The 12,830-nt window shown below is 46.8% G+C and overlaps 1 protein-coding gene across 1 annotated transcript in view; it reads right to left on the reverse strand.

Moving 5' to 3' along the window:
* The window catches only part of LOC124038795 (collagen alpha-1(XIX) chain-like), a 238,629-nt gene that overhangs the window by 190,860 nt on the left and 34,939 nt on the right, over nt 1-12,830 (reverse strand). Inside the window, exons 3-5 of the mRNA XM_046354858.1 lie at nt 4,111-4,155; nt 3,159-3,212; nt 1,047-1,091 (exon numbers count right to left, since the gene is read on the reverse strand). Of these exons, the coding sequence (XP_046210814.1) occupies nt 1,047-1,049 (3 nt within the window). The 5' untranslated portion in view covers nt 1,050-1,091; nt 3,159-3,212; nt 4,111-4,155. The remainder of the gene's footprint in view (nt 1-1,046; nt 1,092-3,158; nt 3,213-4,110; nt 4,156-12,830) is intronic.

The following is a 12,830-nucleotide window of genomic DNA, read 5'->3' on the forward strand; positions in this document are numbered from 1 at the left end:
TGCTGGGAATGTGAATATCAGTATATCCACTACAGTGAGACTCTGCATACTGGGAATGTGAATATCAGTATATCCACTACAGTGAGACTCTGCATGCTGGGAATGTGAATATCAGTATATCCACTACAGTGAGACTCTGCATGCTGGGAATGTGAATATCAGTATATCCACTACAGTGGGACTCTGCATGCTGGGAATGTGAATATCAGTATATCCACTGCAGTGGGACTCTGCATGCTGGGAATGTGAATATCAGTATATCCACTACAGTGGGACTCTGCATGCTGGGAATGTGAATATCAGTATATCCACTGCAGTGGGACTCTGCATGCTGGGAATGTGAATATCAGTATATCCACTACAGTGAGACTCTGCATGCTGGGAATGTGAATATCAGTATATCCACTACAGTGGGACTCTGCATGCTGGGAATGTGAATATCAGTATATCCACTACAGTGAGACTCTGCATGCTGGGAATGTGAATATCAGTATATCCACTACAGTGGGAATCTGCATGCTGGGAATGTGAATATCAGTATATCCACTACAGTGAGACTCTGCATGCTGGGAATGTGAATATCAGTATATCCACTACAGTGGGAATCTGCATGCTGGGAATGTGAATATCAGTATATCCACTACAGTGAGACTGCATGCTGGGAATGTGAATATCAGTATATCCACTACAGTGAGACTCTGCATGCTGGGAATGTGAATATCAGTATATCCACTACAGTGGGAATCTGCATGCTGGGAATGTGAATATCAGTATATCCACTACAGTGAGACTCTGCATGCTGGGAATGTGAATATCAGTATATCCACTACAGTGAGACTCTGCATGCTGGGAATGTGAATATCAGTATATCCACTACAGTGAGACTCTGCATGCTGGGAATGTGAATATCAGTATATCCACTACAGTGAGACGTTGCACGTTTGGATGAACTGGTGTTTATACATGACAGAGAGTGAAACCAGAGACATTTACCATTATGTAATGTGTGTGTGTGTGTACGTTTCCGTGTGTGTGTGTGTACTTACCATTGCTCCATCGATCCCCTTAGACCCGTTTGATCCTGCCTCCCCCTGAAATTACAAGGTTGAAACTTGGAATGATAAATAACAAACATTGACGGTCTACTCGTTCACGAGGAGAAATATCTTGGTAGTTTCACTGAGGTCTGTGCCGCAGGGTTCAGTGCAGCTCTGAAGGGGCCTTCGTTCACACGTCTACAATGTTTAGCGCCTTGAGTCAACTTCACAACGGAATTACACATCACTTCAGCTTATAAAGAATAAGAGCATATTTCCCACACACCTTACTGTATATACATGTACAGTACATATTCCATACTGTCCCATATCTAATGCATAAGGAATAGCCACAACTCTATGACTAATGCATATTTACATACACAGAAATATTTTTCTGGGTAAGTGCATGATATTCACTTGTGTTTACAAGATGAAAAAGCGAATGATTTGTTAATCTCCTCTGACCCTGTATTGAAACAGTTCTGAGTGGGTACATGAGACATTGAATCAGAGGGCATAAAATACTGTAAATACATGAGGAGAGGATATACAATAAGTCCTATCTCCCTCCTAAGGGACTATGGCTCTGTGTGTAAATCCCTTTGTGTCCTGGGTGTAAATCCTGTTCCTGGACATCTACCGTCCTGTAGGTTTTCACTCCAACCCTGTTCCTGGAGAGCTACCATCCTGTAGGTTTTCACTCCAACCCTGTTTCTGGAGAGCTACCCTCCTGTAGGTTTTCACTTCAACCCTGTTCCTAGAGAGCTACCATCCTGTAGGTTTTCACTCCAACCCTGTTCCTGGAGAGCTACCCTCCTGTAGGTTTTCACTCCAACCCTGTTCCTGGAGAGCTACCATCCTGTAGGTTTTCACTCCAACCCTGTTCCTGGAGAGCTACCATCCTGTAGGTTTTCACTCCAACCCTGTTCCTGGAGAGCTACCATCCTGTAGGTTTTCAGTCCAACCCTGTTCCTGGAGAGCTTCCATCCTGTAGGTTCACTCTAACCCTGTTTCTGGAGAGCTACCCTCCTGTAAGTTCACTCCAATCCTGTTCCTGGAGAGCTACCATCCTGTAGGTTCACTCTAACCCTGTTCCTGGAGAGCTACCCTCCTGTAAGTTCACTCCAATCCTGTTCCTGGAGAGCTACCATCCTGTAGGTTCACTCCAACCCTGTTCCTGGAGAGCTACCATCCTGTAGGTTTTCACTCCAACCCTGTTCCTGGAGAGCTACCATCCTGTAGGTTTTCAGTCCAACCCTGTTCCTGGAGAGCTACCATCCTGTAGGTTCACTCTAACCCTGTTTCTGGAGAGCTACCATCCTGTAAGTTCACTCCAATCCTGTTCCTGGAGAGCTACCATCCTGTAGGTTTTCACTCCAACCCTGTTCCTGGAGAGCTACCATCCTGTAGGTTCACTCTAACCCTGTTCCTGGAGAGCTACCCTCCTGTAAGTTCACTCTAACCCCCACCATCACCACTAACACCACCACCATCACCCCCACCATCACCACTAACACCACCACCATCAACCCCACCATAACCACCATCACCCCCACCATAACCACCACCATCCCCACCATCACCACTAACACCACCACCACCACCACCACCATCACCCCCACCATCACCAGTAACACCACCACCAACTCATAATAGCTGATGAAGGGGATATTGTTATTATCATAATAGCTGATGAAGGGGACATTGTTATTATCATATCTGATGAAGGGAACATTGTTATTATCATAATAGCTGATGAATGGGCCATTGTTATTATCATAATAGCTGATGAAGGGGTCATTGTTATTATCATAATAGCTGATGAAGGGGTCATTGTTATTATCATGATAGCTGATGAAGGAGATAGTATTATCATGATAGCTGATGAAGGAGATAGTATTATCATGATAGCTGATGGAGATAGTATTATCATGATAGCTGATGAAGGGGATAGTATTATGCTACTTTAGTTGAACCTTAGTCCAACAGCACTCCAGGACATAGAAAACCCTCTCACAGATTATAAATAGTGGCAGAATAACAGTTTAGTGGTTTAAAGCAGAAACCTTATATCTTACAGATAATGGACAGTCCAAACAAGTCAACAGTCTGACTCACCTTCTGTCCAGGAATACCATCCAGACCTGGTGAGCCAGAACCACCCTGGTCACCCTGAGGGAGAAATAGAACACACACGCACAATTAGGATTAGGCATGCACACGCACACACACGAAAGCGCGCACACACACACACACACACACACACACACACACACACACACACACACACACACACACACACACACACACACACACACACACACACACACACACACACACACACACACACACACACACACACACACACACACACACACAGTAAAAGGGAAGGCCTTAAGACATCTCTAAAACAGCAAAACAGTACTCTGCGGTAGCTAATACAGTTCGGATGGAAACCACACGACCCACACAGGCAGAGTAGGCCAAGTCACACCACCATCAATCTCAATATGAATGTTATGACACTTGATATAGACTTTGCATGTCATGTGCAGTGTTGAGTAACGCAGGCCAGCTTTAGCCAATTCTCAAACCTTATCAAGTATAGGAAAATGTTTGGGTGGGCCGCGCCTTTTAAGTGTTATGTCATTAGACTGGATCGAGTTTCATAGGCAAATATGTCCCTGTGTGTGTGTGTGTGTGTGTGTGTGTGTGTGTGTGTGTGTGTGTGTGTGTGTGTGTGTGTGTGTGTGTGTGTGTGTGTGTGTGTGTGTGTGTGTGTGTGTGTGTGTGTGTGTGTGTGTGTGTGTGTGTGTGTGTGTGTGTGTGTGGATTCTTCAACTTCAAATTCTAAGGGCCCTAGAGGAGGGTTAGAGGGTGATGATGCTTTAGAGTGGTCCTGGTGAACTGAAGGTGCTAGACCATGTACAGACCCAGCTGACAGGGCACTCTCTGACTCTCTGTTATGTTTAAAGAGTTTATCATGTTCAAACATATATGTAAGTTGTGAAATATCTCATATACAGTATATTGTATAAATATAAAATATTTCCACGGTAACATACTGTACCTTCTGGCTTGAGTTTCCAGGGAACCCATCTTTCCTGGTCTCTCCCTGTAAAGGGAAACATGATACAGTCAGTAGCTGCAGATCCCTTATTGGTCATTTAGTTAGTGACTGCTTGTCTTATTGGATGTACAGTCAGTGGCTGGTCTATAATTGGCTGTACAGTCAGTGGCTGGTCTCTAATTGGATGTACAGTCAGTGGCTGGTCTCTAATTGGATGTACAGTCAGTGGCTGGTCTCTAATTGGCTGTACAGTCAGTGGCTGGTCTCTAATTGGCTGTACAGTCAGTGGCTGGACTCTAATTGGCTGTACAGTCAGTGGCTGGTCTCTAATTGGCTGTACAGTCAGTGGCTGGTCTCTAATTGGCTGTACAGTCAGTGGCTGGTCTCTAATTGGCTGTACAGTCAGTGGCTGGTCTCTAATTGGCTGTACAGTCAGTGGCTGGTCTCTAATTGGCTGTACAGTCAGTGGCTGTTCTTTTAGTAGCAGCTTGTCTCTCCCACGTCTATGGTAAGTAAGTATGGTTAAAATTGAACTGTTTCTAAAAGTTCCCTGAACACGTCACAGACATGGCTATAATATTTTCCTGAATGTTGCAGCCAAGGAATGGTGGTATGATTGGGACAACATGAATAGGCATTGAAGCTTAGTTTGTAGCAATAGTTCCTTAATTGCACTAATTGTCATATTGATACAGCATTCCACCCTGTAGCTCACTGCTGTTTGCCTCTGAAGCAGGGTCAGTCCCTGGATGGGAGACCAGATGCTGCTGGAAGTGGTGTCGGAGGGCCAGTAGGAGGCATTCTGGTCTAAAAAATAAAATAAAATGTCCCAGGGCAGTGATTAGTGACATTGCCCTGTGTAGGTTTCCGTCTTCCTGATGGGACGTTAAACGGGTGTCCTGACTCTCTGTGGTCACTAAATATCCCATGGCACGTAAGAGTAGGAGTGTTAACTCTGGTGTCCTGGCTAAATTCCCAATCTGGCCACCTAATCATCCCCAGCTTCCAATTGGCTCATTCATCCTCCCTCCTCTCCCTTGTAACTATTCCCCAGGTCTTTGCTGTAAATGAGAATGTGTTAAAATGATGTAAAGTAAATAAAAGTGTATTTGGTTGACATGGAACTACAGTGGTTAAATGTCACTTTTTTAATCTTCTAATGAGACCATGTTGAAGCAGCTAGCAGAAATGCTGTTTCCCCTCGTCAAACAAGGCCCCAACACAGTGAAACAGGGTTACTGTGGATCTGGGACTTGTAGCTTGCCAATTATCGGGTAATACAATCCACCTCTCTCCGCAGCTGTTGGAGCACTGTGTTACATACAACAGGCTCGGGACAGCTGTAAGGGAAGCAGGATGGGACACTAGCTTAGCTCAGTGAACTGCTGGACCTTCTAAATCCACAGGCTCGGGACAGCTGTAAGGGAAGCAGGATGGGACACTAGCTTAGCTCAGTGAACTGCTGGACCTTCTAAATCCTCTGGCTAATGTGTGAATAAGACACTGACGGCCACCGACTGCAGCCTACATTAGTATAAGGACATGCCCTGGGCCATAATGGTTATAATAACTTTTGGAGAAAATATCAAAATAATGTATGTTTTTGACATTTCTAGAATGTCTCCAAGCTAAAATCTTTAATTGCTACATCCATTTTTGTACTTATAAATGAATGATATTGTATATATCCATAGATTCGAGAAGAACAGAACTCATAAATTAATCATACTGTATACACCCATAGATTTTTGAAGAATTTAGCTTATAAATGCCTCATGAGGTTAGATCAGGTGTCATACCCCTTCAGAACCCAAAATAGAAGCGTGTTAAATGTGTAAACAAAGTAAATGTAAACAAACACTGTATTGTGTCAAAACATATTTAAAACTATCATTTTGATATCATGGATGGTCAGTCCTTGCATCCATAGTTCTGTCTACAAATTTAAATGGTTACTTTTCTGCGGCGGTGGTTAGAGGGGCTAGTAACTGAAAGGTTGGTGGATCGAATCCCTGAGCTGACAACGTAAAAATCTGTTGTTCTGCCCCTGAACAAGGCAGTTAACCCACTGTTACCCAGTAGGCTGCCATTGTAAGTATGAATGTGTTCTTAACCCACTGTTCCCCAGTAGGCTGCCATTGTAAGTATGAATGTGTTCTTAACCCACTGTTCCTAGGTAGGCTGCCATTGTAAGTAAGAATGTGTTCTTAACCCACTGTTCCCAGGTAGGCTGCCATTGTAAGTAAGAATGTGTTCTTAACCCACTGTTCCCAGGTAGGCTGCCATTGTAAGTAAGAATGTGTTCTTAACCCACTGTTCCCAGGTAGGCTGCCATTGTAAGTTTTATTATCCAGGCCCATCCCTCAGTTGCTTACCAAATGTTTTATTATCCAGGCCCATCCCTCAGTTGCTTACCAAATGATTTAATATCCAGGCCCATCCCTCAGTTGCTTACCAAATGATTTAATATCCAGGCCCATCCCTCAGTTGCTTACCAAATGTTTTAATATCCAGGCCCATCCCTCAGTTGCTTACCAAATGTTTTAATATCCAGGCCCATCCCTCAGTTGCTTACCAAATGTTTTATTATCCAGGCCCATCCCTCAGTTGTTTACCAAATCCAGGCCCATCAGTTGTTTACCAAATGTTTTTATTATCCAGATTTAATATCCAGGCCCATCCCTCAGTTGCTAACCAAATGTTTTATTATCCAGGCCCATCCCTCAGTTGTTTACCAAATGTTTTATTATCCAGGCCCATACCTCAGTTGCTAACCAAATGTTTTATTATCCAGGCCCATCCCTCAGTTGTTTACCAAATGTTTTATTATCCAGGCCCATCCCTCAGTTGTTTACCAAATGTTTTATTATCCAGGCCCATCCCTCAGTTGTTTACCAAATGATTTAATATCCAGGCCCATCCCTCAGTTGCTAACCAAATGTTTTATTATCCAGGCCCATCCCTCAGTTGTTTACCAAATGTTTTATTATCCAGGCCCATCCCTCAGTTGCTAACCAAATGTTTTATTATCCAGGCCCATCCCTCAGTTGTTTACCAAATGTTTTATTATCCAGGCCCATCCCTCAGTTGTTTACCAAATGTTTTATTATCCAGGCCCATCCCTCAGTTGTTTACCAAATGTTTTATTATCCAGGCCCATCCCTCAGTTGTTTACCAAATGTTTTATTATCCAGGCCCATCCCTCAGTTGTTTACCAAATGTTTTATTATCCAGGCCCATCCCTCAGTTGTTTACCAAATGTTTTATTATCCAGGCCCATCCCTCAGTTGCTAACCAAATGTTTTATTATCCAGGCCCATCCCTCAGTTGCTTACCAAATGTTTTATTATCCAGGCCCATCCCTCAGTTGCTAACCAAATGTTTTATTATCCAGGCCCATCCCTCAGTTGCTTACCAAATGTTTTATTATCCAGGCCCATCCCTCAGTTGCTTACCAAATGTTTTATTATCCAGGCCCATCCCTCAGTTGCTTACCAAATGATTTAATATCCAGGCCCATCCCTCAGTTGCTTACCAAATGATTTAATATCCAGGCCCATCCCTCAGTTGCTTACCAAATGTTTTATTATCCAGGCCCTGTCATGTTTGTCATTTATTATCATGTCTTGTCCCTGTGCTCCCCATTCTATTCGTTTCCCTCTGCTGGTCTTATTAGGTTCTTTCCCTCTTTCTATCCCTCTCTCTCCCCCTCCCTCTCTCACTCTCTCGCTCTCTCTTCTCTCTATCGTTCCGTTCCTGCTCCCAGCTGTTCCTATTCCCCTAATCATCATTTAGTCTTCCCACACCTGTTCCCGATCCTTTCCCCTGATTGGAGTCCCTATTTATTCCTTTGTGTTCCGTTCCTGTCCTGTCGGTTCCTTGTTTAGAATTCACCGTGCTGTGATTATGTATCGCCCTGTCCTGTCGTGTTTTTGCTGTGATTGTGTATCGCCCTGTCCTGTCGTGTTTTTTGCCTTCATCAGATGCTGCGTGTGAGCAGGTGTCTCTGTCAACTACGGCCTGCGCCTACCCGGCGACCTGCAGTCTGTGGCCGCTTCTCCTGTTATTCCCCTCTACAGACTAGAGGATTTCTGTTATTCCCTGTTTGGACTTGAATAAACTCTGTTTCTGTTAAGTCGCTTTTGGGTCCTCTTTCACCTGCATGACAGAAGGAACCGACCAAGGAATGGACCCAGCGACTTCAGACGCTCGTTACACTGCCGTCGAGATCCAAGGAGCCATGCTCGGCAGACACGAGCAGGAATTGTCTGCTGCTCGCCATGCCGTGGAGAACCTGGCCGCTCAGGTTTCCGACCTCTCTGGACAGTTCCAGAGTCTACGTCTCGTGCCACCTGTTACTTCCTGGCCTGCCGAGCCTCCAGAACCTAGGGTTAATAACCCACCTTGCTACTCCGGGCAGCCCACTGAGTGCCGCTCCTTTCTCACGCAGTGTGAGATTGTGTTCTCTCTCCAACCCAACACATACTCTAGAGAGAGAGCTCGGGTTGCTTACGTCATTTCACTCCTTACTGGCCGGGCTCGAGAATGGGGCACAGCTATCTGGGAGGCAAGGGCTGATTGCTCTAACAAGTTCCAGAACTTTAAAGAGGAGATGATTCGGGTTTTTGACCGTTCAGTTTTTGGTGGGGGAGGCTTCTAGGGCCCTGGCTTCCTTATGCCAAGGTGAACGGTCCATAACGGATTATTCTATTGAGTTTCGCACTCTTGCTGCCTCTAGTGAGTGGAACGAGCCGGCGCTGCTCGCTCGTTTTCTGGAGGGACTCCACGCAGTGGTTAAGGATGAGATTCTCTCCCGGGAGGTTCCTTCAGATGTGGACTCTTTGATTGCTCTCGCCATCCGCATAGAACGACGGGTAGATCTTCGTCACCGGGCTCGTGGAAGAGAGTTTGCATCAACGGTGTTTCCCTGCTCCGCATCGCAACCATCTCCCTCCTCTGGCTTTGAGACTGAGCCCATGCAGCTGGGAGGGATTCGCATCTCGACTAAGGAGAGGGAACGGAGGATCACCAACCGCCTGTGCCTCTATTATGGAGTTGCTGGACATTTTGTTAATTCATGTCCAGTAAAGCCAGAGCTCATCTGTAAGCGGAGGGCTACAGGTGAGCGCAACTACTCAAGTCTCTCCATCAAAATCCTGTACTACTTTGTCGGTCCATCTACGCTGGACCGGTTCGGGTGCTACATGTAGTGCCTTGATAGACTCTGGGGCTGAGGGTTGTTTCATGGACGAAGCATGGGTTCGGAAACATGACATTCCTTTCAGAGAGTTAGAGAAGCCTACGCCCATGTTCGCCTTAGATGGTAGTCATCTTCCCAGTATCAGATTTGAGACACTACCTTTAACCCTCACAGTATCTGGTAACCACAGTGAGACTATTTCTTTTTTGATTTTCCGTTCACCGTTTACACCTGTTGTTTTGGGTCATCCCTGGCTAGTATGTCATAATTCTTCTATTAATTGGTCTAGTAATTCTATCCTATCCTGGAACGTTTCTTGTCATGTGAAGTGTTTAATGTCTGCCATCCCTCCCGTTTCTTCTGTCCCTACTTCTCAGGAGGAACCTGGCGATTTGACAGGAGTGCCGGAGGAATATCATGATCTGCGCACGGTCTTCAGTCGGTCCCGAGCCAACTCCCTTCCTCCTCACCGGTCGTATGATTGTAGTATTGATCTCCTTCCGGGGACCACTCCTCCTCGAGGTAGACTATACTCTCTGTCGGCTCCCGAACGTAAGGCTCTCGAGGATTATTTGTCTGTGTCTCTTGACGCCGGTACCATAGTGCCTTCTTCCTCTCCGGCCGGGGCGGGGTTCTTTTTTTTGTTAAGAAGAAGGACGGTACTCTGCGCCCCTGCGTGGATTATCGAGGGCTGAATGACATAACGGTTAAGAATCGTTATCCGCTTCCCCTTATGTCATCAGCCTTCGAGATTCTGCAGGGAGCCAGGTGCTTTACTAAGTTGGACCTTCGTAACGCTTACCATCTCGTGCGCATCAGAGAGGGGGACGAGTGGAAAACGGCGTTTAACACTCCGTTAGGGCATTTTGAGTACCGGGTTCTGCCGTTCGGTCTCGCCAATGCGCCAGCTGTTTTTCAGGCATTAGTTAATGATGTTCTGAGAGACATGCTGAACATCTTTGTTTTTGTCTATCTTGACGATATCCTGATTTTTTCTCCGTCACTCGAGATTCATGTTCAGCACGTTCGACGTGTTCTACAGCGCCTTTTAGAGAATTGTCTCTACGTAAAGGCTGAGAAGTGCTCTTTTCATGTCTCCTCCGTTACTTTTCTCGGTTCCGTTATTTCCGCTGAAGGCATTCAGATGGATTCCGCTAAGGTCCAAGCTGTCAGTGATTGGCCCGTTCCAAGGTCACGTGTCGAGTTGCAGCGCTTTTTAGGTTTCGCTAATTTCTATCGGCGTTTCATTCGTAATTTCGGTCAAGTTGCTGCCCCTCTCACAGCTCTTACTTCTGTCAAGACGTGTTTTAAGTGGTCCGGTTCCGCCCAGGGAGCTTTTGATCTTCTAAAAGAACGTTTTACGTCCGCTCCTATCCTCGTTACTCCTGACGTCACTAGACAATTCATTGTCGAGGTTGACGCTTCAGAGGTAGGCGTGGGAGCCATTCTATCCCAGCGCTTCCAGTCTGACGATAAGGTTCATCCTTGCGCTTATTTTTCTCATCGCCTGTCGCCATCTGAGCGCAACTATGATGTGGGTAACCGTGAACTGCTCGCCATCCGCTTAGCCCTAGGCGAATGGCGACAGTGGTTGGAGGGGGCGACCGTTCCTTTTGTCGTTTGGACAGACCATAAGAACCTTGAGTACATCCGTTCTGCCAAACGACTTAATGCCCGTCAAGCTCGTTGGGCGTTGTTTTTCGCTCGTTTCGAGTTTGTGATTTCTTACCGTCCGGGTAGCAAGAACACCAAGCCTGATGCCTTATCCCGTCTGTTTAGTTCTTCTGTGGCTTCTACTGATCCCGAGGGGATTCTTCCTTATGGGCGTGTTGTCGGGTTAACAGTCTGGGGAATTGAAAGACAGGTTAAGCAAGCACTCACGCACACTGCGTCGCCGCGCGCTTGTCCTAGTAACCTCCTTTTCGTTCCTGTTTCCACTCGTCTGGCTGTTCTTCAGTGGGCTCACTCTGCCAAGTTAGCTGGTCATCCCGGTGTTCGAGGCACTCTTGCGTCTATTCGCCAGCGCTTTTGGTGGCCGACTCAGGAGCGTGACACGCGCCGTTTCGTGGCTGCTTGTTCGGACTGCGCGCAGACTAAGTCGGGTAACTCTCCTCCTGCCGGTCGTCTCAGACCGCTCCCCATTCCTTCTCGACCATGGTCTCACATCGCCTTAGACTTCATTACCGGTCTGCCTTTGTCTGCGGGGAAGACTGTGATTCTTACGGTTGTCGATAGGTTCTCTAAGGCGGCACATTTCATTCCCCTCGCTAAACTTCCTTCCGCTAAGGAGACGGCACAAATCATTATTGAGAATGTATTCAGAATTCATGGCCTTCCGTTAGACGCCGTTTCAGACAGAGGCCCGCAATTCACGTCACAGTTTTGGAGGGAGTTCTGTCGTTTGATTGGTGCGTCCGTCAGTCTCTCTTCCAGGTTTCATCCCCAGTCTAACGGTCAAGCAGAGAGGGCCAATCAGACGATTGGTCGCATACTACGCAGCCTTTCTTTCAGAAACCCTGCGTCTTGGGCAGAACAGCTCCCCTGGGCAGAATACGCTCACAATTCGCTTCCTTCGTCTGCTACCGGGTTATCTCCGTTTCAGAGTAGTCTGGGTTACCAGCCTCCTCTGTTCTCATCCCAGCTTGCCGAGTCCAGCGTTCCCTCCGCTCAAGCGTTTGTCCAACGTTGTGAGCGCACCTGGAGGAGGGTGAGGTCTGCACTTTGCCGTTACAGGGCACAGACGGTGAGAGCCGCCAATAAACGCAGGATTAAGAGTCCAAGGTATTGTTGCGGCCAGAGAGTGTGGCTTTCCACTCGCAACCTTCCTCTTACGACAGCTTCTCGTAAGTTGACTCCGCGGTTCATTGGTCCGTTCCGTGTCTCCCAGGTCGTCAATCCTGTCGCTGTGCGACTGCTTCTTCCGCGACATCTTCGTCGCGTCCATCCTGTCTTCCATGTCTCCTGTGTTAAGCCCTTTCTTCGCACCCCCGTTCGTCTTCCCTCCCCCTCCCGTCCTTGTCGAGAGCGCACCTATTTACAAGGTACATAAGATCATGGACATGCGTTCTCGGGGACGGGGTCACCAATACTTAGTGGATTGGGAGGGTTACGGTCCTGAGGAGAGGAGTTGGGTTCCGTCTCGGGACGTGCTGGACCGTTCACTCATCGATGATTTCCTCCGTTGCCGCCAGGATTCCTCCTCGAGTGCGCCAGGAGGCGCTCGGTGAGTGGGGGGTACTGTCATGTTTGTCATTTATTATCATGTCTTGTCCCTGTGCTCCCCATTCTATTCGTTTCCCTCTGCTGGTCTTATTAGGTTCTTTCCTCTTTCTATCCCTCTCTCTCCCCTCCCTCTCTCACTCTCTCGCTCTCTCTTCTCTCTATCGTTCCGTTCCTGCTCCCAGCTGTTCCTATTCCCCTAATCATCATTTAGTCTTCCCACACCTGTTCCCGATCCTTTCCCCTGATTGGAGTCCCTATTTATTCCTTTGTGTTCCGTTCCTGTCCTGTCGGTTCCTTG

This window comes from Oncorhynchus gorbuscha, linkage group LG06 (assembly GCF_021184085.1).
Source record: "Oncorhynchus gorbuscha isolate QuinsamMale2020 ecotype Even-year linkage group LG06, OgorEven_v1.0, whole genome shotgun sequence".
Taxonomy (NCBI): Eukaryota; Metazoa; Chordata; class Actinopteri; order Salmoniformes; family Salmonidae; genus Oncorhynchus; species Oncorhynchus gorbuscha.